Genomic DNA, 23,347 nt, shown 5'->3' with positions numbered 1-23,347 from the left:
GAATCGAACCTAGGGCCTCATGCATGCGAGGCAAGCGCTCTACCACTGAGCCATCTTCCCAGCACTCCTGTCCTTATGTTTGAGTAAAAAGGATTTAGCTGGGCAGGAAGACTTCAGTGGTCTTCTTCCTACATTATCATGACTGCTCTACTGTATGCCCAATGTCAATTATTACGGTAAGCCAGTGCTAATTCCAAAAGCCTTACAGTAGGCTAGGGGTTTGTCAACATTATTTTATGTATGTATGTATGGGTGTATATTTTTACTGTATTAGAGCATGAACTCAGGAACTTATGCTGTCCCTGGCGCTCTACCACTTGAGCCACACCTCCACTTTTGGCTTTTTGCTGGTTAACTGGAGGAAGATAAGAATGTCACAGACTTTTCTGCCCAGGTTGACTTCGAATTGTGATCCTCAGATCTCAGCCTCCTGAGTAGCTAAGATGACAGGCATGAGTTACCAGCGCCTGAATTGTGAACATTATTTATCTCTTCTTTCAATGACCCCATACTGGGGAATGTCCACATGATCTGGTTTACTTGTTTTTTATTTGGGAAAGACAGAAGTGTTCAGAGAAGAAGATGGTTGCTAATGAGGACAAGGAGCACCTGAGGGTGGCTAATGAGTCTTCAATCCCCTAACAGCCTCCATTTCAAAGCTTCTTAAGCTCTTAACAGTCGGGCAAGAACCATGTTAAGTGAAGGAGCATTGCCAAGGTGTGCTGTGTGTTGGGGGGTGGGGGGAGAATGCGGGCTGGGGGAGGCGGGGGCCGGGGGGGGGGGGCGAGATGGAGTTTGGCGGACAAGAGGATCTGGCAAATGCAAGCCATTGGCTACTTCTACCACCACCCTATCTTGGCACTTTTGGAAAGCACCTGGGGCATGGGGACCCCTGGAGCTGCTTGGCCATCTCTTGCTGCGGGGATACTGGAAATAAATGTCACTCTCGGGATACATTTTCAGCGGAGCTGGTGGCGGGGCGGGGGAAGGAGGAGGGGGGCTTGGAAGGCAGTGACATGAGATCTTTACATCCCTAGAGCGACTGGAAGAGGACCACATAGCGGCCACGTGCGGCCGGGTCCTGCTAGGGCGATGTTTGAGCAAGTCGCCCTGGAGACCTGGAGAGGAGTCCCGGAGTCCGGCGTCGGGGGTGGGGAGTGCGCTCAGAGCTGCGGGCAGAGAGAGGCCCCGGGAGTAACAGCCAGGCCCGAAGCAGACGATCCAGGGGTCCAGGAGGCCCAGGGCTGGGCTGTCCACTGCCAGCGGGTGGTAGGTAAGTGCCCAGTGGGGGAAAGAGACCAGAGAAGCAGCCACCCTAAGTTGAGAAATGACCTGCTCCACTACCGCCTTATTATTCCTCCCCTCAACCAATAAGACAAAATGATCCCCAAATTTGGGGACTGGACGTTTGGTCTACAGCTGGCCTGTGTAACTGGACTCACAAGGTGATGTCCAAAGCAGAGCTGGCCGGATCCTGAGCAGAGTGAATTCCCAGGCTGACTGCATGCAACCCTGGGATCCTTCAGATTCCTCTGTTGGTCTGGGGGAGGGAGGGTGAAGGGGGCGGGGGATGGGGAGCGGCCTGCAACTGCTGAGGAGACCCATGGTCCATTTCATCAGGCTGGGTCTGCTTCACATTCATATACTCGCTCTGCTTTGTACACATGGGGCCAGCCACGGGGGGGGGAGGAGAAGAGAGAGAGAGAGAGAGAGAGAGAGAGAAAGAAGAGAGAGAGAGAGAGAGAGAGAGAGAGAGAGAGAGAGAGAGAGAGAGAGAGCTGCTCTTCAACATACAACACCTCTGCCTCATTTGCATGTTCTTCAGTGCTCAGAGGAGAGCCAAATCACACCCGAATGAGTTTGAAGGCATATTACTTACAAACTATTTAGAGCCAGGTGCTGGTGGCTTATGACTATAATCCCACCTACTCAGGAGGCTGAGATTTGAGTGAAGATCATGTTTTGAAGCCAGCCTGGGCAGAAAAGTCTGTGAGACTTGATTCCAATTAACCAAAAAGCCATATGTAGAGCTAGCTCTGGTGCAGGTTGTAGTGTGCTACCCTTATGGGGGGAAAAAAAAAGCCCAAGGACAGTGCCCAAGCCATAAAGCAAGTCTTGGGACCACTCCCTCAAAAAAATGTTTAGACAACAAGGTTTATTTTTTTTACCATATTATTTTATTTTTACAGTGTTGGGAATTTAGTGCAAGGCTTTCCTTGTACAATGCTAGACAAGAGCTCTTACAATTGAGCAACACTCTGCCCCAAATTTTATGGAGCAACAGTAAACAGTAAACAGCTAACTTGTACAACAATTCAGTATGGAGGGTGCTAAAAATGCTGTTTTCTGTAGTAGATGAAAGAGTGTCTTTCCTCCACCCGCAGCTATCTTTTCTCACTTCGTCCCTCTTGGAGCATTAGGCATTTTTTTCAAGCATCCAATACCTGCTTGTGTGATTAGATATACTACTGCATAAAGAAAAGTGCTCAGGCGTATCATATTTCCAGTTATACTGACCACTGCTTCTACCCTGTATAAGCTCTTCCTCTTGAGGAAGCCCATGGCCCCATTTGAAAAAGAGAGAAAAAAGTACCCATGTGCTTTATTGGAGATGCACTTCTAAATCTAAAAAGATTTTTCAGGTCTTTCTTTTGCTACTGTACAAATTCTTCTTCCACAAAATAGGATGATGTCTGACCCTCTGAAAGACAGAGCTGCTCGCTTCCTGAAGAAAAGCGGGAGCCTGTCCTCTCTAAGAACACATGAATTTCAAAGGAAGAGCATACATGGACAAACCAAAGAGTGAGTAACTCAACATCTGATGACTTCACTTATTGGGTCAACAGGCTCATAATATTTAGCAGGAAGAAAAAATAAAACATTTCTTTAGAGGCATAAAAGGAGAGCAAATGGACAGTACCAGCCTATATATATATATATATATATATATATATATATATATATATATATATATATATATATATATATATCTGAAAAAAGAATACCCTTAATATATATGCATATATAAAGGATGTTTATATATACATATATATGTATATATGTATGTATATATATTAAAGGCATTCTTTCTTTCTCATTATATGATAACTCTCTGCTGGTTGTTGCAGTATAATTCGTGGGCCAATACTTTATAAGTTACATTTTTTTGGCTTTTGCTACCTATCCCTTTTGCTCTCTCCTAAAGAGATGTATCAATGTTTACTTGCATGACATATCATTTTGATTGCACAAAACAAATTACCTGATGCAGCAGCTGATTAATTTATGATGGGCTTCCCTTGTCAACAATCTCCACAGGATTGAAGGGTGTGGTGTGATACCCCATGTTTTGGGCAACAAGAGTTGCTGTGGTTTATAAAACAGAACAACTGAAATCATTAGAATTGTGAAAATAAAACCTTCCTGTGCTCAAAGTACAGTCATGTATTTACTTATAACTCCACTGTCCAGCCCTGGAAGTTGGTGATTACAAATATAAACACTCTCAGTTACAGACAGAAAATTGAATATAAAGGAGTAAAAAAAAAATCCCAGCATATGTGAAAGGAAAGGTGGGAGAATAGTTGATGCTACAACTTTCGCCTCCAAGCCCACCCCTTTCTGAGTGCTACTTCTGTTTCTCATTGGTGGATGTGAGCAGGTATTTCCAACGACAGGCACTGGAGGTTCAGCCTTTGGCAGGCTCTGAGCAGTGTTGAACAGATGTGCTTCTCTCATGTTCCTAAGATGGAAACAGAAGCCAGGAGCTCAAGTTACTTTCCCAGAATGATACAACATAATACCCAAACTCTGAAAAGAATAGTTCCACTTGTAGGTCATGACAAAGGCTAGAGACTGAATGGTCTCTCTTTTGCCTCGAATGAAAATTGAAATGATGTCATGTATTCAGAACTTTCAATGTGGATGTCAACCCTCTCCAGATAAGCCTGCTGACAACACTGAACATACTAGGTCATTCTCACTATATGGGCTTCCCCCCCCCACTTAGTTACTCATAATTTAGTGAGCAACTACTCTGTTCCAATTGTTAGACTATATGTTGAGTATATAAATATGAATAACTGTAGGGTTCTAACCTAGAGAAGATCGGCCTTTCTATAAATTGGGCTATTCAGTACCTCCTTTACACAGTTGCTTGGGTCATTGAGTAAAAGTGACCAAATTGCAAAGGACTGGACTCATTAATTCATTTGAGCTATTGTTGAACCACACAGAAACAGGCCTTGCTTGCATGAACCTTGCAATCTGGTGGAATAGACAGAGTAACAAGCACTTTAAATGTGATGGGTTTATCCTGTGATTCCAGCCTCAAGCTACTAAAAGGAATTAAAACTGATGTTGCCACATATCCCTCATTTAGTACCTGAGGAATAAGGCCAGATGTTAGGAGATCAGAGCCGTGGATAAGGTGTCTACCTCCAATTAAAGCACCAATAAGAGCTAACTCAGGCACAACTTTCCTTACAAAGCAAGAAACCCTTGGAAAACAGAAATGGCCATGCATCTAACTTAAACTGTAGTATTCACTAATGGTGTGTTTCACAGATTATTAAGCAAGTTCATATTTAATATCTATGTGCTTCTTATAAAACCCTTTGAGTTAAACACAGAGGTATTTCTGTTCTAATTTATTCTTATAAATTTGGGTATGATGGGAAAGGGATTAGAGGATTGTGTTGGAGAAATCTGGCTCACTTCTAGAGGAAAATTTAGTTGGTCTCTTACCTTGTACTATTTGAGTGACTTCACTGGAGATGGGAGATTGCAGCGTAGAAAGCTATAAAGCCAATAGAGGAAATCATGGGACAATCTTTCATGTTTGAGAAGTAAGTAAAAGTATCTTAAATAAGTTTCCAACATGAAAACTCAAACCGTAAGGCAAAAAACTGATAGCTATAACTGTAATTAAACTGAGCACATCCGTTTAACAAAGTACATAATAGACACCTTATTAAGCAGTAGGAGATACATACTTTTAAAAAGTTTTCATGCTAAACATTTTTTAAAAAGAAAGAATATCATTTAAAAATATGGGCTGGGAAGGTAGCTCAGTGGTAGCTTACCTTGCATGCATGAGGCTCTGGGTTTGATTCCTCAGCACCACATAAGCAGAAAAAGCCAGCAGTGGAGCTGTGGCTCAAGTAGTAGAGCACTAGCCTTGAGCCGAAGAGCTGAGGGGTAGTGCCCAGGCCCAGAGTTCAGGCCCCACAACTGACAAATAAATAAATAAATAAAGGAGCCAGGCACTGGTATCATGCTTATGCCTGTTACCGTAGCTACTCAAAAGACTGAGACATAAGGATATAGGTTCAAAGTCGTCCCAGGCAGAAAGTCTCTGAGATTCTCATCTTCAATTAACCACCAAAAAACCAGGAAATGGAGAAGTGGCTCAAGTTGTCAAGTGCTAGCCTTGAGAAGAAGGGAGGGGGGAAGATCAGGAGTTCAACCTCAGAGTTCAAGACCAAGACCAGCATAAATAAATATTAAACAAAGACAATAGCAGTGTTCAGAAGCAAAGCCCACTAGACTAAACAGAATAGGAAGAAATATCCAAGTGTACTTGAAACCAGAAAAATGGGGTCGAGGCATGCCTTGAGTATTAAAATGTCTGCCTAGCAAATGGAAGGTGCTGAGCTGAAACCTTAGTTCCATTTTAAAAATAGATAGTACAAGTTAAAAGAAGGTACCATTTTGCACCTATCAATGGAAAAGCATAAAAGAATAGTACCACAGAGTTGCAAGACAATCTACAATAAAAACTTGCGATTCATCAAAGAAATCTAACAATATTTAGAAAATTCAGTTCTTTGTAGTTCACAAAAGGCCAATCTTGACCACTTTATGTGTAACTGCCCTTAGTCTCCTTTCTCCCTCAGCCCCCTACAAACTCCCTTAACCTGCTCCATCTTTCCTTTTCAGTTCAGTGCTCATTTCCTCATATAACAGCTATCTGTTATTATCTTACCATTTACTATGTTTTTACTATTTCATCATCTGTTTATATTTCAGTGTCTATAGTGGTTCTATTTGTTTCCTTCCCTCACAAAGATATAAGTTCTAGCACCACAAAGACCTTAGTTAATTTTTTTCCTGGTGTTTTATCTGAAAAACTTAGAATGATGCCTGACACAGAGTTGTCCCTTCAATATGTATGCTTAGAGCATTGAATAAATAATTATGTTGCATGAATTCCTGAACAAGCAAGTTGTTTTGCTCACCAACATGCTAGACTCACTGCCTTCTAGGCTGGGAATGTGGCCTAGTGGTAGAACACTTGCCTAGCATGCATGAGGCCCTGGGGTTCAATTCCTCAGGACCACATACACAGAAAAAGCTGGAAGTGGCACTGTGGCTCAAGTGGTAGAGTGCTAGGCTTGAGTAGAAGAAGCTCAGAGACAGCACCCAGACCCTGAGTTCAAGCCCCAGGACTGGCAATAAAATAAAAGCCTTTTCAAGCCTGGCACAGCCTTCTATATGCATTACACCCATGGTTTTCATTTTGTAGGCATAAGCTGTATAGACAGCAAGTACTAAAGTATTTGTTCCAGTGTCTAATACAAGTTACACTTTTGCCTTCTTGTTGGAAAGTCCTATTGTGTAGCTAAAGATAAAAGAACAGCTTCACTTGTGTTGGGAACACATTCTGCTAAGCCAGAGCCATGGTGCACTCACAGCCAGCATCGCCTCTCTGGTGCAGATTGCAGAAGGTAATGTAGCTTCAAGGCTTGCACTCACCTCAAACTGCCCTACAACTTTCACTCGATAGCCTTAACCATCATCATCTCCCTTGCTCCTTATACATGATTTTGAGCCTACTATTCTTCTGACACTAATTCTGATCTTCTATTTATAGCCCCAAATTGCATTTTGTCAATCACCAATCTGAGAATTTTTCAAATATACTGGAGCTAAGCTTTTCACAGGATATAGGATTTATGCTGTGTCTTTCAGAATCAACCCCACTCGTGACAAATAGATCCCACAAGGCTGTATAATTTTTTTTTCATTTTTTGTCTTATTTCTCAATTCTTAGAGTTACCTTGACTTTTCTCGCTACTACATCATACTCTTATTAGTAAGTCAGGGTCCATAAAGTAAGTAAAATATCTTAACACCAAATTTAAAATCCAGATCAATTAAATAGTCCCAAAATTAAACTGTCTTTCCAGACAAATAATGTCACTACATATGGAGAAAATATTGATGTGCTTTTGTTCTTAAGCACAAGATTGAAAAGAAAAATCAATAGATGTTCTTAAGTGGGAAATTCCATAATAAGAAAATTTCTAAGCCTATTTTTATCTTCTATTCTGCATCTGTTTCTTAAGTAACAAGGAGTCTAGTTTATCTTGCATTACTTTGTATGATGCACTATGGACAATAAATACTTGCTGAAAGAAATTTTTAAAGAATAAATGTACAAATATAGAATTGGAAGCTCTCTTTCCCTCCTTCCCTCTCCCTCCCTCCCTCACTCTCTCTCTTTTACTCTGTCTCCCTCTCCCTCTCTCCTCTCCTCTCTCTCCTCTCTCCTTTTTCTCCCCCCTCCTCTCTGCTTTGCTAAGTCTGTCCATTGGGCGGCAGCACATGACTTTAGTAACAGCTTCTCCTTCCCCGCTCTCCATAGGCCCCACCCACCTCCAGGGATACCAATAGAATAGATACTTCTAGACGTTTCTTCCTACTGTTCAAAGGAAAAGATGGTACTTTCAAAGTTTCCAATCTCTTCCTTTAAAGTCTCTAAGGCAAGTTATGCATAAAAATATTACCTCTTACTACCCCTTCCCAACGCCTAGGTGCATAGTAATTCACTGTATGTTTTTAAAAACAAATAGACTGGAGAAAGGATTTTAAATGTTTTCACCACAAACAAATTTGATAAATGTTTGAAGAGGTACATATGACTATTTCCACTTGAATATTACACAATGTATAAATACATCAAAATATCACATGGTGTGCAAATATAAATAGTTGTTAGGTATGAAGAAAGAGAAGGAAGAAAGCAAAGGGAGGGAGGGAGGAAAGAATGAGAAAGAGAAGTGGGGAACAGAGGGAGAAAAATCTAGATAGATAGAAATGAAATGCCTGAATTAAAATGATTCTTACCTATGGCTCATGCCTATAATCCTAGCTACTCTGGAGGCTGAGATCTGAAAAACAAAGTTCAAACTCAGCCTGTGCAGATGAATCTGTCAGCCTGTGCAAACAAATATGAGAGGCTTGACTCCAATTAACCAGAAAACAAAGCTTGAAGTGTGGCTCATGTGGCCTATTGCTAGCCTTGAGCACCAAAAAAAGAAGAAGAAAAGAAAGAAATAAAGAGAGGAAGAGAGAGGATAAGAAAAGTATAAAGCCCTAAGTTCAAGCCCTGATACCTGCATTCACACACATATACACATACACACACATACATACACACTTACACAGAGGATTCTTTCCTCATGATAATTAGATGTTATGGCAGCTGGTGAGATTTAATTGATATTATTTTTTCTGTCTCAGACAATCATAACAATAAGACACGCCTTGTATTCTGTATAATTTAGAGATTAGTCAGCACGCAAATTTCCAAGATATTTTTTGAGAAAATTGAAGTTCATAAAAGAATAAACATGTCCTAACATTTTTAAAAGATTTGCCTATCTTCTGCAACTAATCAAAACACACAGCACAGTAGTTTTGAATGCAGATAGACCAGAGTTAGTATCCAGAGTATCTCAGAGAGTATCTCATCCAAACAAAGGGGTGGTGATTGGGCAGCAACAGCTGATGAAATTTCCATTGAAGCTCCTGGATGCCTGGGTTCTAAGCCACATCGTCCTCAGCAATCATGAGAGAAAGCAGTTGGCTACATTTTCAGTGTCAGCCAGCTATGACATTGGCACTTCCTCTGGTTATTTTTTTTTTATAATTGCAAAAGAGTCAATTATTTTTAAGAAATAGTTATACTGGTCAAGAATTGGAAATTTTAGTAGAGTCTAAGTTGTAGGGTATCTTGTTTTGAGACAAATGAGTTAGAAAATCATAATGCTAATTTTGTAGTGTTTGTGTTTAAATGCTGCTCAAGTCTTGCAAGGAAGTCCTATTAGGCCTCTGTCTTAAGGCAAGTTGGAGAGAGGGGCACCACAGGTAGACTGTGCACTCTGCATCTAACCCTAGCCCAGAAAGTATATACACAGCATAGACACTCATCCTGCTATTTGTGATCCTTTTCTAACAGGGCTACTGCTGTCTTGCACAAATATCTGAGTTCTTACACATGCTGGTTAACATTTTAACACTTAGAATTCAACAGTGACGACAGTAGACAAGTTCTCTGCCCTCCTGGTTATGGCAGAGCATCATTCAATCCGTTAAGCAAACAATTGGGAACACCGTATAGGAACAAGTGCCACAAAATAAAAGAGTAAAAAGGAAGGGGAAGTGACCAGGCAGTAACATATTGTTTCCACCAAGCCTTGCTCCCTTCTAATCAGATCAGGTGAGGCAAATCGACACTGGAGAAGTCCTCTAAAACTTGCTTGGCTGTCCAGATTTTCAGAGCAGGCATGTTTTTGTAAAGATTTTCTGAAGCTGGAGTCCCTAGCAGCTCTTTTTCTGAAATATAAATACATGAGTTTAGAGCAATAGAAATGAGAAGTGCTACTTTATTAGGGTTTTCAGAAGGATGTCTCTCTGGGGAAGTCACGTTTGAGCAGAGACAAAAGTGGTAAGACTAGCGAGGCCAATGTTTAGGGCAGAGGGAATAACACAAACGAGGAGGGCATAGAATGAGATTGGGGAGCCAGCCAAAAGCGCACAGCTGGGTCTGGAGGCACGTGAAAGTCTTTGGATTTGTTTCTCAGAACAATGGAAATATACTAGGGAATGTTCAGTGCATGACTTAGTGCCTCAACCATAAGCTCGACCAGGAGAGATTTTATGTTGCTTTAGTGGGTCAGGCCCCTTTAGATTCCTCTTCCCACTTGAAGGAAAGAAGACATGGTGTCTTTCTAATTTTTTTTTTCATTTTCAAGTAATTTTTACAAAATTAATTCACATTTTCTTACAATAGTTTTAGGTTACCAAACTGTTGAATGCGAAGTAGAGCTTCCATGCACATCTTACCCTCCTCATGGTTCACGTATTATACCCTAAACTAACTGTGGTGGTAGTATTTTTTCCACGAATTACAAATGATATATCTGCAATGGAGTTTACAGCTAATGTCGTGGGTAAGATAGATGACATTATGGATTTATCCCTTAAAGAGATAACACTGAATTCACTAGTGAGTCCTTTGTGAAAAGGATTAAAGTTGTGGTTCAAATAACAGAGCAAAGTCCAATATCACCAAAGAAAAAAGAATTTTCCAGTAACTCAATGACAATCATATCAGCCAATTGTATTGTTCAAGAAAACATATTTTCTGTTGAGTTTAAAAAGTAATTTTTGCAAATGACTCACTAGCCAACACTCTGGTTATTTTTGACAGTAGCTCTTTCTTCATAAAAATGAATTCCAACTCAGCATTGTTCCTGAAATCCCAAATATTAACTAAAATTTATGTGAGATTTATGAGTTCCAATGGAAAATTTGCATTAAATTTGTTCACGGTTACTCTTTTTCCCTGGAATGAATTAATTTGTTCAGTATTTTCACCAGTTTATCTCCATTACTTTGCTGTTACTGTTCAGGTGCTAGGGCTTAAACTCAGAGTGTTTCTTCTTGCTTAGCTTTTTGGCTAAAGGCTGGCACTTTACCACTTGAGCCATAACTCCTTCATTTTTGTTGGTTAATTGGAGATAAGGGTCTCTGGGGATTTGTCTGCCTAGGTTGGCTTTGAACTAACTGTGATCTACGATCTCAGTCTCCTGAGTAGCTAGGATTACAGTCGTGAGCCACAGGTACCCAGCATGCATTATTTTTAATTCACTTTCCTTTCTAAAACATTATACCTGCCTTGGACATATTTTATCAATTCAAACCTTTTCTTTCATAAACATCAACAGGCTGAGAACACATTTTAAAAAATAAAATTGAATCTGGCTGCTAGTGGTTTACACCTGTAATCCCAGCTACTCAGGAAACTAAGATCTAGGTATCATGGTTAAAAGCCAGCCCAAGCAAGGAAGTCTGTGAGACTCTTATCTCCAATAAACTACTCAGAAAAAAGTCAGAAGTGGCACTGTGGCTCAAGTGATACAGTGCTAGCCTTCAGCAAAAAGAAGCTCAGGGTCAGCACCTAAGCTAAGAGTTCAAGCACCAGGACTGGCAAATAAATGAATAGATAAGCAAACAAACACATAGAGTTTGACTATAGCATTCTGTTTGCAATGAAATCATTTGTCTAGAAGAATTATCATTGGAAAGTCTAATTACATTTACAATGTTATGATACATACTCAATAAGTCAATTGAGCACTATCAGTGCTCTCTGGTAGTGAACATTATAAATGTTGCTTTTCTTTTTCCTTTTTTTTTTTTTTTTTTTGTCAGTTGTGGGACTTGAAAGCCTGGGCGCTATCCCTGAGCTCTTCAGCTCAAGGCTAGCGCTCTACCATTTGAGTGGCAGTGCCATTTCCAGTTTTCTGGTGGTTTATTGGAGATAAGAGTCTCACAGATTTTCCTACTGGGCTAGCTTTGAATTGTGATCCTCAGATCTCAGCCTCCTTAGCATCTAGGATTATAGGCGTGAGCCACTAATGCCCAGCTATATCCTTTTCTTTGATGACTAGTCTTAAATAAAGCTGCTCATCAATAAATAGAAAATATATTTGAATGTTTCTAAACCAGTGATCTAAAATTTCTAATTCCTTCTTGAGGAGTTGGGAGGGAAGGGATGGTAGGGGGAAAACAAAGGAGGAGGCAACAATGCTTGATAAGAAATGCACTCATTACCTTGCTCATGTAACTGTAACCACTCTATACAGTATTTTCACAATAAAAAACTTACAATAATAAATAATTTAATTTAATAAGAACTCTTAAATTACTAAAATCCTACCAAGCCCATATTTAGCTTAAGGATACATGCCCATCTTACAGACATTTTCAGTATTTTCATCTCTTTTGTCTTTTTTCAAGTACTATCTTACTTTTTTTATACTTAGCTATTATTCTCTTCCCTTTGACTTTCCAACCCATCTCATGCTAATGTGAGATCTATCAAATCTTGGTATTTATTATTTCTTTGGGATTTGAACTCAGGGCCTTACTGTTTTCCTTAGCTTTTCACTTATAGCTGGTACTCTACCACTTGAACCACTTCCCTATTTCTAGAATTTTATTTTTTAAAAAACATAAATAAGTGAGGCTATGCAAAGTGCTTAATAGCACTCAGTAGCAAAGTGCTTACTTAGTAGTATGAGGCCTAGGGATCTCTCACCACACTCAAGAGGCACTAGGACTATAAATAAGTTTAAAATGTAGTCTTCCATTAGAAGTTAGAGAAGTTAGAAGTTAAGAGTCTGGATAGAGACACTGCTAGTCTTTCAAGGTGCAGGAAGCAATAGACTAAGCAAACATTTTCCTTCTGCATGATAACAGCTACTAGGTTTGCAGCAAAATATCCAAAATCCTATTCGTCAAAACCTCCTCTCCTCCACAAAACTAACATCAAGTTTCATATTCTATTGCTTATAACATTTCACTTTTAAATAATAAAATTTGTTCTGTTAGAACCCTTATCAGTTATATCACTTGAGCCATAGCTCCACTTTAGGCTTTTTGGTGGTTCATTGGAAATAAGTGTCTCATGGACTTTCCTGCCTGTGGTTTGGCTTGGATGCTCAGTTCTCAGATCTCAGCCTCCTGAGTAGCTAGGGTTACAGGCATGAGGCACCAGCACCTGGCCCATGGGTTTTCTTATATGTCCTTTAGATGCCAATTTCACACCAATGATGTTGTAAAGAGCCTGGATTATTCATCCTTAGTAACTTTGAACAAAGCAATAGTAAGGACTACTTATTTAAAAATCTCCATTTGTTTTTTTAATCTTAGATTTCTAAACCCAACTAGTATGAGCTTTGTGCCAACTCTACTTTCATTCCTGAAAACTGTATAATATTAGTAGAAAAGAAGTAATACCATCTGTATGTTTGCGCATGCACATTTAATTCCAGGTAGTCTTGCCCCTACTTTCATTCTGTCATACTTTTCCACTGGAAGTTAAACTGGTATCTGAAGTCTAAGTCTGCCTTTCATACATGGGCAATGTTAAGCCCTTTTCCTCTTTGCTTACATCTCGAAGATTGGCAGAATATTGACTCTTCCACTTGTGTTGAAGGGTGTTGTGAAGGTCAAATGAGAAGGCTGACGTGACATGGTTTGCAAAGTCAAAAGCAGCAGACTCCATCCTAGGGCACTTTGGCTTATCTCAGAACCAAGGGGCCTATGTGGTTAGGCTTTTGAAGCCGTAGTTGTCATCTTCGGGACTGCCCACAACACCTGCAGCCACTATGGCAGGGTAGATTGGTTGCTATTTCAAAGAGCAACAGAAAATTGAGGGAAGCAGGTGTTCTAAGCAAGAAGACCCAAACACTAATCCCAGAAATCTATCTGTCGAGATAAAGGCACTGGAAATTTCTTGCATTGCTTTCTGGAACTGGGGAGAGGAAGGGGAGCAAGGGGGTAAACTTTAATTCATCCTGTACATTGTGTTGCATTAATTGATTTAAAATTACAGACTATGATTTTTTTCAAATATCAATTTTCAAGAAGTTTACTAATTCCAAACAAGAAAGAACTTAGTAAACCCCTTAGTGGGTTGGGGTCAGAATAATCACAAAGATGGAAAAAAAGTCTCCTACACATTTAATGAAAGCTAAAACATTGTCTATTTAGAAAAGTAGTCACTGGGAACATATGTGCACACCACACACATGCACACACACACACACACACACACACACGCACACACACACACACACACACACACACACACACACACACATTATTTTATCATCTCCTTGAAATGACATCTGTTGTAACTTCCATTTTCACAGGTGGAGAAAACTTGGGGGAGAGAGTTCTGAGACCTATTAGTTACAGTTGACTTTTCTTTGAGCTAAGCTGAATGAAGGTGCTGGAGGAACATTAGGGCCTCTGCTTGGCTCTCCTGTTTAGCACCTGCATGAGCTCATATTGCCTTGGTGACCAAGCCACACTTCTTTCCTCGTGTTGAAAGGGCTGATGGATGCTTAGTGACTTTTTGCTTGGGTAAATTGTGGTTTCTATCACTGTATAGATGAGTTTCTCCCTTTTTTATACTAAGAGGATTTGGTGAAATCATATAATCATAGTGAGGTTTCTATAAGACCCCATTTCTAGCAGATTTCTTTTCCTGTATATCCCTAGTCCCACTTGTGAGCTTTGTCTACTTTAAGAACTGCTTAGAAACACCTGGGTGTTAAATGATCTGATGGCAATGGCTTTTGAAATACACACTTCATTATCCCATAGACATTGATCAGCCTCGCATAAGCTAGTGGATAATCAGATGACCTGCGTAACTGCAATGGTCTTCAACCACTACACTGAGACCTGCCCCAAACTATAGTGATGGTAACATCCCTTGTTGCCATTTCTAAAGTGAAGGCTTTAAATATATCACTGCCATGTTTATATAAGTCTCAATCTGCAAATGTCTTAGGGAAAATGTTACCTTTGTAAGAATACAGTCTTCAAGCAATATTATGTGCTTTGTTGTTGCTAGAATCATGATTAAACAGCATTTTTCCTATTGCTTTTAGCTCTGTGAGTATGGTGTCTTATATGGATGAACCAAGCCAGCGTGAAGAGGTCTCTCGCCTTACAGTTCAGATGGAAAACACCTACCAGTTAGGTGTGTTACTCTTCATTCAGCCTTGTATTTGATTTCTAATTTGCTGACTGATGTATACGTCAAATGATGCCAGATAACCTATCATTTTTTTCAATCCTAGCATGAGCAACACACACTGCTTGCTTTTCTTTAGCAACACACACTGCTTTCTTTTCTTTAGCATGGTTTCTTAAAGATCAAGAAATTGCTCTCCATGTGGTACAGATGTCTATAATCTATGATTGAATTAAGAACTTTATTGGGTACTTCTGAGTGGAGTTATTATATTGCTACATATGTAACATATGTAGGAGTTAACCAAAAGATAGAGACAGAGAGAGTGTTGATGTATTATCCCAAAACCTCAACCAATGTTGTTGATAGTGACAAGAAGCAAAAAACTAATGCAGAGGCAAATGATTCGTAGTCCCTTGTTGACAGAGATGTTTATCTATTACCATTGAGGTTTTCAGTTTTTGAAAACAAAGATCTTTGCACCTGCCCCTGTTCTCCCAGGTGCAGTCCACTGTGGGTATCTTTTCCCATTCATGCTTCTTTGTAGACAGACTTGTTTTTTCTAAATGTGGACTTGCCCACTATTATCTCAATTCATATATAATTACTGTTCTGCAGAAATCCCGTGGAGATTTACCAAAGGGCAGGAAAAGACTCCATGGGCCAACATGATTCCACTGGTGGCTGTTAAACCAAAGAAAATTATAAACGATTATTCCAGCTTACTAGGCTTGTGGCCAGTTTTCTACAGTAATTCCCAATGCTACATGTACTACAGGGCTCTCTAATTAGTTTTCTGGTGTTTCCACGGTGCTTGTAGTTAGCTAATATTTCTCTCATGCAGTATTCTTCTATAGGCTTTCTGGTAGCCTTGCCAGATTTCTTTTGGAGTTGTTGATCACCATTTCTGACCCATAACATTTTGCTGAAGCTGATACTTCCTTCATAAATGGAACAAGTACCTGATTCTGGGATAGCATAAAAACCCTGATCAAAATCCCACTCAACCCTCTGAGATTAAATTCAGGAAGTGTTTGGCCTGTTGAAGACTCAGAGAAATCCATGGAACCTAAGCCCTTGTAAGGGCAATGGTAGCTTCTGACATCTTGCTCCCACAACTGAAACTAAGAGAGTAACTGAATCCTGAGGTTATCATTTGAGTCCTAAATTCAGCTAGCTGGCTTTAGAGTTTTCAGTCAGGCAAACTGTGTTTGAGTCAAGCTTTCCCCGACTCACACTGCAATCAGAAGTTTAATCACTGACAGCCTGTGCCTTAGCTGTAAATGCTGAAAGACCTTGACTCTGATTTCAAGGAGACAAAGCAGTTGAAATATAATCCCTTATGTTTCTTCTTTATAAGGCTATATTTTCACAACTTACTTTTTTTTCAAATACTCTAACTGTGTGCTTATTATTGGCCAAATTAGAGAAGAGGTTGTTAAAATAGCTTGCTATGAAATGATTGTTAAAATAGCATACTATGGATAAAATAGTTGCATATTTTCTTAATGCTTGTGTGAATTATTCTTTTGTGATGAAAGGCCTTTGTGTTTGACTATTCACATTTGTAAGCATTCATTTAGCTGTTTTATTCCTAATCAAAACTGAATTTTTACTTCTATTTGTTTTGGGGTTTATTTTGCCCATGAAGGGCACTGTAGGGGCCTATAATAAAGGCTTTTTCAGATTTTCATAATGTAACACCAGCCAGAAAAGGGGAATGGGGAATTAGTGAAGACAACACAGCATGCTTAATTAATTTTTTCATTGTAGTTTGTGTCATCTAAACAAATATCAAGTAAGTGGCATATCTGTCCTTCCTTTATGTAAGTAATTACAGCTAACAAAAATGAGGATGAGACATGAGTGTAGTCAATGAGAGCAATAAGAGAAATTGAAGAAGGGAGATTTTTAATAAAACACTTTATATTCATCACTAATAAATTGCTGAAATGAGTATGAAAGAAAGCTGGGCACCGGTGGCTCATGCCTGTAGTCCTAGCTACTCAGGTGGCTGAGATCTAAGGATCATAATTCAAAGCCAGCCCAGGCAAAAAAGTCCATGAGACTCTTATCTCCAATTAATTACCAGAAAACTGGAAGTGGCACTGTGTCTCAAAGCAGTAGAGCTCTAGTCTTGAGTGAAAAAGCTCAGGGACAGTGCTCAGGCCCTGAGTTCAAGCCCCATAACCAACAAAACAATAAATAAGAATATGGAAGAAAATATGAACTGTGGCTTTGATATAACTGAATTTGAGTACTAGTTTGTGCAAAGTGATTAACATCTCAAATCTTAGTTTTTCCATCAGTCAATATAAGAGTAATAGTCTATGTCACAGGGATGCTGTGAGAATTAAGCAAAATATATATTAACATTGCCTCTGTGTTCATTATTGCTCCTGAACATGACGGACCTTACTGAAAATAAAGGCATCTCATGCTATTAGTGTAACTTGTTATTAATTATGGAATAAATTTTCCACAGACCCTTTTCCAAAGCTATGATTGAAATGGTACCTAATTATTTAAAACCCTGCTTTTAGCCTGGTGCTTGTGGCCCACGCCTGTAATCCTAGCTACTCAGGAGGCTGAGATGGAGAAGTCACAGTTTAGAGCCAGCCTGGGCAGGAAAGTCAGTGTGACTTTTATTTTTAATTACCTACCAAAAAGCCAGAAGTGTAACTGTGATTCAAGTGGTAGAGCACTGGAGTTGAGCATAAAAGTTTAGGGACAGTGCCCAGACTTTGAGTTCAAGTTCTAGGACACACACACACACACACACACATACACACACAAAGATGGTTCCCCAAAACTCTTAGGTAATCTGTGATGCTCAGAAATAGGCTTTTTATTTTATAGTGCTGCTCCTGGGGCTTGAACTCAGGGCCTGGGTGCTACACCTGAGCATTTTTGCTCAAAACTAGTGCTCTACCATTTGAATTACAGCTCCACTTCAGGCTCTTGGTGGTTGTTCATTGGAGACAGGAGCCTCACAGACTTCCTGTCTGGCCTGGCTGTGAACCATGATTCTCAACCTCCTGAGTAGCTAGGATTACAGGTTTGAGCCCAATGCCTGGCTGATGACTCCCTTTTTGTCACACTGAGACAAGCTGCCTGAGAATGAAACCAGAATGATGAAAAGTAGATCCTAAATGTAGAGAGGGTGAGGGAGAGGGAGAGGGAGAGAGAGAGGGAGAGGGAGAGTACTACAGTTCAACTTCCATGAAGGGCTCAAGTCCTATCTCTAGTGTCAGGTTATGTTGGGCCAAACCTGTGAGTCTCTCAGGACCCTTCCTGACAATGCGGCCCCACCGTCCCTCTACTTATATCTTCTCCCATTTGCTACCTTCTAAGAAAGGTGAATTCTCTCATCCTTTCCTTCAGAATGCAATAACAGCAGCAAGACTAATAACAATAAACATCTAATGAGTGTTTCATTATGTTATACATACTGTTCTAAGCATTTTTAGTATTTCATTTCATGTAATCCTAACATGAAAATGCATAATAATTCATATTACCACAGTATGAAGCAGTTGAAGCACAGATATGTTAAGTAACCTTATCTTTAGCTATTACCTCTTAAATCTATTTTAATATACTTTTTGTCCTGATTCTTCAGGACTCGGCCTTTTGATTTCTAAACCATCTTTCTTCTCCTAAAGAAAATATTATTTCAAAAAATAAAGAGACAGAAGATAAGAAAAGAAAAGCTTCACTGTTTGCATTATTTGACTCTGAGAGGTAGCCTTAGGAGTTTATATTAGAAGTGAAAAGCTGAACATAGACACTTGCTGTCACTTTGTATCTGAGAGAGGCAATGGATGATTCTGAATGCATAAGGGGAAAGGCCACAAGGAAGTGAGATAATAAAATTTCATTTATATATTTCAAAGCTTTCAAAATAGAATCTGGCCTCTGAAAGTTAAAAATGAAAACTAAGCAAAGTACAGAAAGGACATTTTTGTGGCTAGACAATGGGAACTCCTGGAAACAAGGACTCCAGTGCCACCAGGATTCTGTTTCCATCACTGACCTGTGTACAGCTTTCGTCCTTCCCTGTGCCCTGCCCTCCCTCCAATAATGGAAAAAACACAGCATCTGGCATTCTTACAGGACATAGGTCATAACAAGTGAGAGGCTGATGCCTCTATTTCTGGTTACAGTTTGAAACAAAAATTCTAAGAAAGAACTCTAATTGGCCTGGCCTGTGGCAGTGCCATTTCTGAGCCAATCAATGAAGTTCTGTGTTTACAGGAGGCAGTATTGAATCCCAAAGAGCCCCAAGACTAGAAGAGGAAGAGAATCAATTCCCAGAGCAAAAAAATGCTGGTCCCAAACGGAAGGGAAGAGCATGAGGCAGACAAAATACCCACACTAGAGGAGCTGGCTATTTTCTGAAGGAAACAATACATACAAGTACATTATTACAAGTCAGAGCTAAGTTCCCTGTGAATGTTTTGTGTCAAATAAAATCATCTGTTATGAGGACTTGGTAGGAAGGAATGAGAACAAAAAGGGTAACAATTATTTAATCTAGGTTAATGGTATTATTTTAAATTTTCTTCAGTTAGACTTTATTTCACAAGAATTTGCAAATAGAAATCTTCCAAAAGATTCACAGGAAGGTGACACAGTAGAAGTATCCAGGAGCTTATTTAGAGTGAGCAGAATTGAGTAGAACTGATAGTCCATAGACTGATAAGTGATCATCTCTCTTGAATACACGAGAGGTTCCCCTAGTGAAAGGAAACTAAATGTCCCTGTGATTTCCTCTGTTCCACTCAGATCTCCTGGAAGAGGCCTTTGACTAAATCCACCTGGAATTTCCTTAATGTAGTGTGCCATATGTTTCCTTAGACATTGACTGATATAGTCATGACAAACAAGTCCCTATTATTAGATATTATTAAAATTAAATTATATTATTAAAATAAAATTAAAATTAAAATAATTCTTGATTTCTTTCCTTTGTACAACTCTCCAATGATAGAGCCCGAGCATGTATGCAAATCATACAATGACATGGTGATAAGCAGAAGGATAATATTAGCAGATACTAATACTCTAGGATGTAGGATAAAGCAGATTCATCTGAAGCTTTGATCAGAATGTGAGTGGGAATATAAATTTTAGAGTCATGAAATTAAGGTTCATCCTAGCTCTGCTCTCTCTGTTTAATTTTGAGCTTAAACCTCTATTTTTCTACCTGTAAATGAAGATAAGAGGGATTCACCTCAGTTTCCTACTGAAAGATTATGTAAAATCAATAAAGGTAAAGTGCTTATCACAGAGGCTGACACATAAAACTAGTTAACAAAACATAGCCATTATTTACATGATCATTATTGGCATGATCTGAGAATGTTTAATTCAACTTAATTTCAGTCATACAATAAACATTTCCTATACCTTCAGCATTGAACTAGATTTGAAAGAGGAAAAACCAATCTTGTTTGCCATTTTACTAGAGAGAAATGCAGGTATGTCTTAGCTATTATCAAATGGATTAAGAGCCAGGATAGTGATAGGGAGAGTGAGGAGAGGGATGGCTCCCCCTAGGAACCTAGGGAAAGTAGAAGACTACCTGAAAAAAAAGAGATTCCAGCTAGACTTGAAGCATGGTGAATATTTTTCAGAAAACAGATGCTTCATTGGAAAGACAAGAGCAACAGCAAGGACACATGCACACCCTTCAACAGGTAGATGGTGACCAAGAGCCTAGAGCAGCATGCATGCAGGAAAATCTAGTAGTAGGAAGAGCAGCCACAGATTGGCTAGGACCCAAACCATGAGCCTCATTAAGGGGGATGGCTATTGGAAGATTTGGGCTTCAAGCATTTTCTCCAGTTGCAGTGTGTATAATGAAGGGGAGCTAAAAGAGCAAGGGAGCTGGTGAGAAAGATGTTGAGATTGTATGGTAAGCAGTCATTACTGAGCCTTCAAATTGAGAAGGATGTGATAAACAGAATTGATCACTTCCTCGGTAGTCTGGTGAATACCTGAGTCTACTCTCTACTCATTTTCTCCCAGAGTACCTGACTAGACACCTAACTTTCTTCTTAAATAAAGGCTATCCAAATAACAAAAGATCTCTTCATGTTTCAATATTCTTTTTATAAGCCTATGAAATGGGTAGATATGGTTTGAAGTTAACTCTTACAAAGATATTTCTTGTGTGTTTTCAGGTCCTACCAAACATTTTCCTGTGGTCACTGTCAATCATATTTTGAAAGATGTGCTGACTAACTATCTACAAGAAGAAGACTATGAACCAGAGCTCTGCAAACAGATGACTAAAACTATTGCTGAGGTACTTGAGTATACAAGTATGATTTGCCCAAAGTGTTAACCAAAACTACAATATTTACTAAAAGTGCAATCCATATTCTACTTCTTAACAGAAGGAAATATTTTTCTAGTACTTGTTAAATGACAGTTATATTTGTAAAAAGATTTGTTAGCTATATATGCCTTATCTGTGGTTTATAATAAGCCCTTGTTTAAAACAATCATTATATATATTATTTGTATGTATTTTGTATTAAATTTATACAAAACTTCCTACTTCTAAAAAAGGTTCCTGTAGAGGATACAATTTTTGATCACTGATTTTCTCTTCACCATGTAAACCTTGCCATCAAATAAATTTTTATCAATTAATGTAGAGCAACTTGTTGTGGTTTCCTTTACTTTTGTTTTTGTAACAAATCCTTTAATAAACATTTTCATATCGCAGGAATCTGCAGAATATAAACAAGAACAGGATAATTCTAATATCAAAATTTTTTGAGAGAAAACCATTTTTAGATATGTTCAAAGAGCATAATAATACATTAAATTCTGTACTTTGAATTTGGTGTTGGTGGCTATATATATCTCACTCAGAAGAGAGATCTGAGGATTGAGATACAAAACCAACTCAGCCAGACAAATCCAAGAGACTTTTTTTTTTCCCAAGAGACTCTTATTTCTAATTAAACAGCAAAAAGCCAGAGGCAGAGCTTTGGCTAAAGTGGTAGGATACCAGCCTTGAGCAAAAAAGCTAGGGGACGGTGCCCTGAGATCAGACCCTAGTACCAGCACACAGACACACACACAGACACACACACACACAGACACACACACACACACACACAAACACACACACTACTAACAACAACAGTAATAATAAACTCTGTGCTTTAGGTTACAATTGTTTTTTTTTTATTTTATTTTTTGTGAACATACTGTACAGAGGGGTTACAATTACATGGGCAGGAGGTTACAATTGTTTCATGTCCCTTAGAAAGTGTACTTTATTCCTGGCTTCACCATTTTGTCTCTGGATGTCTTACTTCACAAGGGCAGTAATTATAGGAAATCATAGTTATAGTTCTACAGCAATTACTGAAAGTATCTGTAATGTACCATGCTATTTTCTTAAACTAAATCTACAGTATTTGTGACAGAGTTTATTGAGTTTCAATGTACCTAATCAAAAACCCTTTTCTTTTTCTTTTTATAATTTCTAGGTTATTAAAGCCCGAGTCAAGGAATTAATGATTCCACGGTATAAGCTAGTTGTGATTATTCACATTGGACAACTGAATGGTCAGAGCTTACTTATTGGAAACAGATGTCTCTGGGATCCTAAAAGTGATACTGTTTCATCCTATGTTTTCAGAAATGCTTCTCTCTTTGCTCTTGCAAATGTGTATGCAGTTTATCTTGAATGACTGAACGGAACTACAGTTCTTATGCTTTTAACTCATGAAATGGGCTGTAACTATGTACAAAAATATTGTACTGCCATAAACTTTAAGAAAGAAACCAAACTAACATTTCAATAACTGGAAGGCTTTGGACTTTCATTTTTAATGCTTGTAAGTATTGGAAGAGAGAAGGGTAGCACCAGAATGAATCTTGTTTATCCAAAGCAGTAATAGACTGTTTTCATAAACATAGTCTTATTAGATATTACATTTGGAACTAATTATTTTAACCATTTTTTTAGATAGTTAGACTTCCCTAGATTACTATTAGACAAAGAGAAGTTTTAGAAATATGCCAGGCACTGGCGGCTCACACCTGTAATCCTAGCTACTCAGGAGGCTGAGATCTGAGGATCGCGATCTGAAGCCAGCCTAGGCAGAAAAGTCTCTGTGAGACTCTTACCTACAATTAACCACTCAAAAAACAGAAGTAGTGCTGTGCCTCAAATGGTGGAACACTAGCCTTGAGAACAAAGAGGCTCAGGGACAGCACCCAGGCACTGAGTTCAAGCCTCAAGACCAGCAAAAGCAAGCAAGCAAGAAAGCCAGAAAGCAAGAAAGAGAGAGAGAAAGAAAGAGAGAAAAAGAAAGAGAGAGAGAGAAAGAAAGGAAAAAAGAAAAAGAAAGAAGAAGGAAGGAAGGAAGAAAAGAAGGATGGAAAAGAAAAGAAAAGGAAAGAAAAAAAGAAAAGAAAAGAGAAAAGAAATGAAACTAAAAGAAAAGAAATATATGACTGGCTCTATACCCATAG

The 23,347-nt window shown here is 39.0% G+C and overlaps 1 protein-coding gene across 1 annotated transcript; it reads left to right on the top strand.

The window, feature by feature from the left end:
• The first annotated feature begins 1,204 nt into the window (after positions 1 to 1,204).
• Positions 1,205 to 23,004, top strand: Dynlt5 (dynein light chain Tctex-type family member 5). The gene is made up of 5 exons (XM_070025752.1): positions 1,205 to 1,273; positions 2,686 to 2,802; positions 14,757 to 14,848; positions 21,031 to 21,155; positions 22,357 to 23,004. Exons 2-5 carry the CDS (start codon positions 2,687 to 2,689, stop codon positions 22,558 to 22,560), a joined length of 537 nt encoding a protein of 178 aa, XP_069881853.1. The 5' UTR covers positions 1,205 to 1,273; position 2,686; the 3' UTR covers positions 22,561 to 23,004.
• Positions 23,005 to 23,347: the final 343 nt, after the last annotated feature.

This window comes from Dipodomys merriami, unplaced genomic scaffold, assembly GCF_024711535.1.
Source record: "Dipodomys merriami isolate MVZ:Mamm:240054 unplaced genomic scaffold, mDipMer1.0.p SCAF_172, whole genome shotgun sequence".
Taxonomy (NCBI): Eukaryota; Metazoa; Chordata; class Mammalia; order Rodentia; family Heteromyidae; genus Dipodomys; species Dipodomys merriami.
Note: the sequence above shows the minus strand (reverse complement) of the source record. Positions and strands in the feature narration are given on the sequence as shown.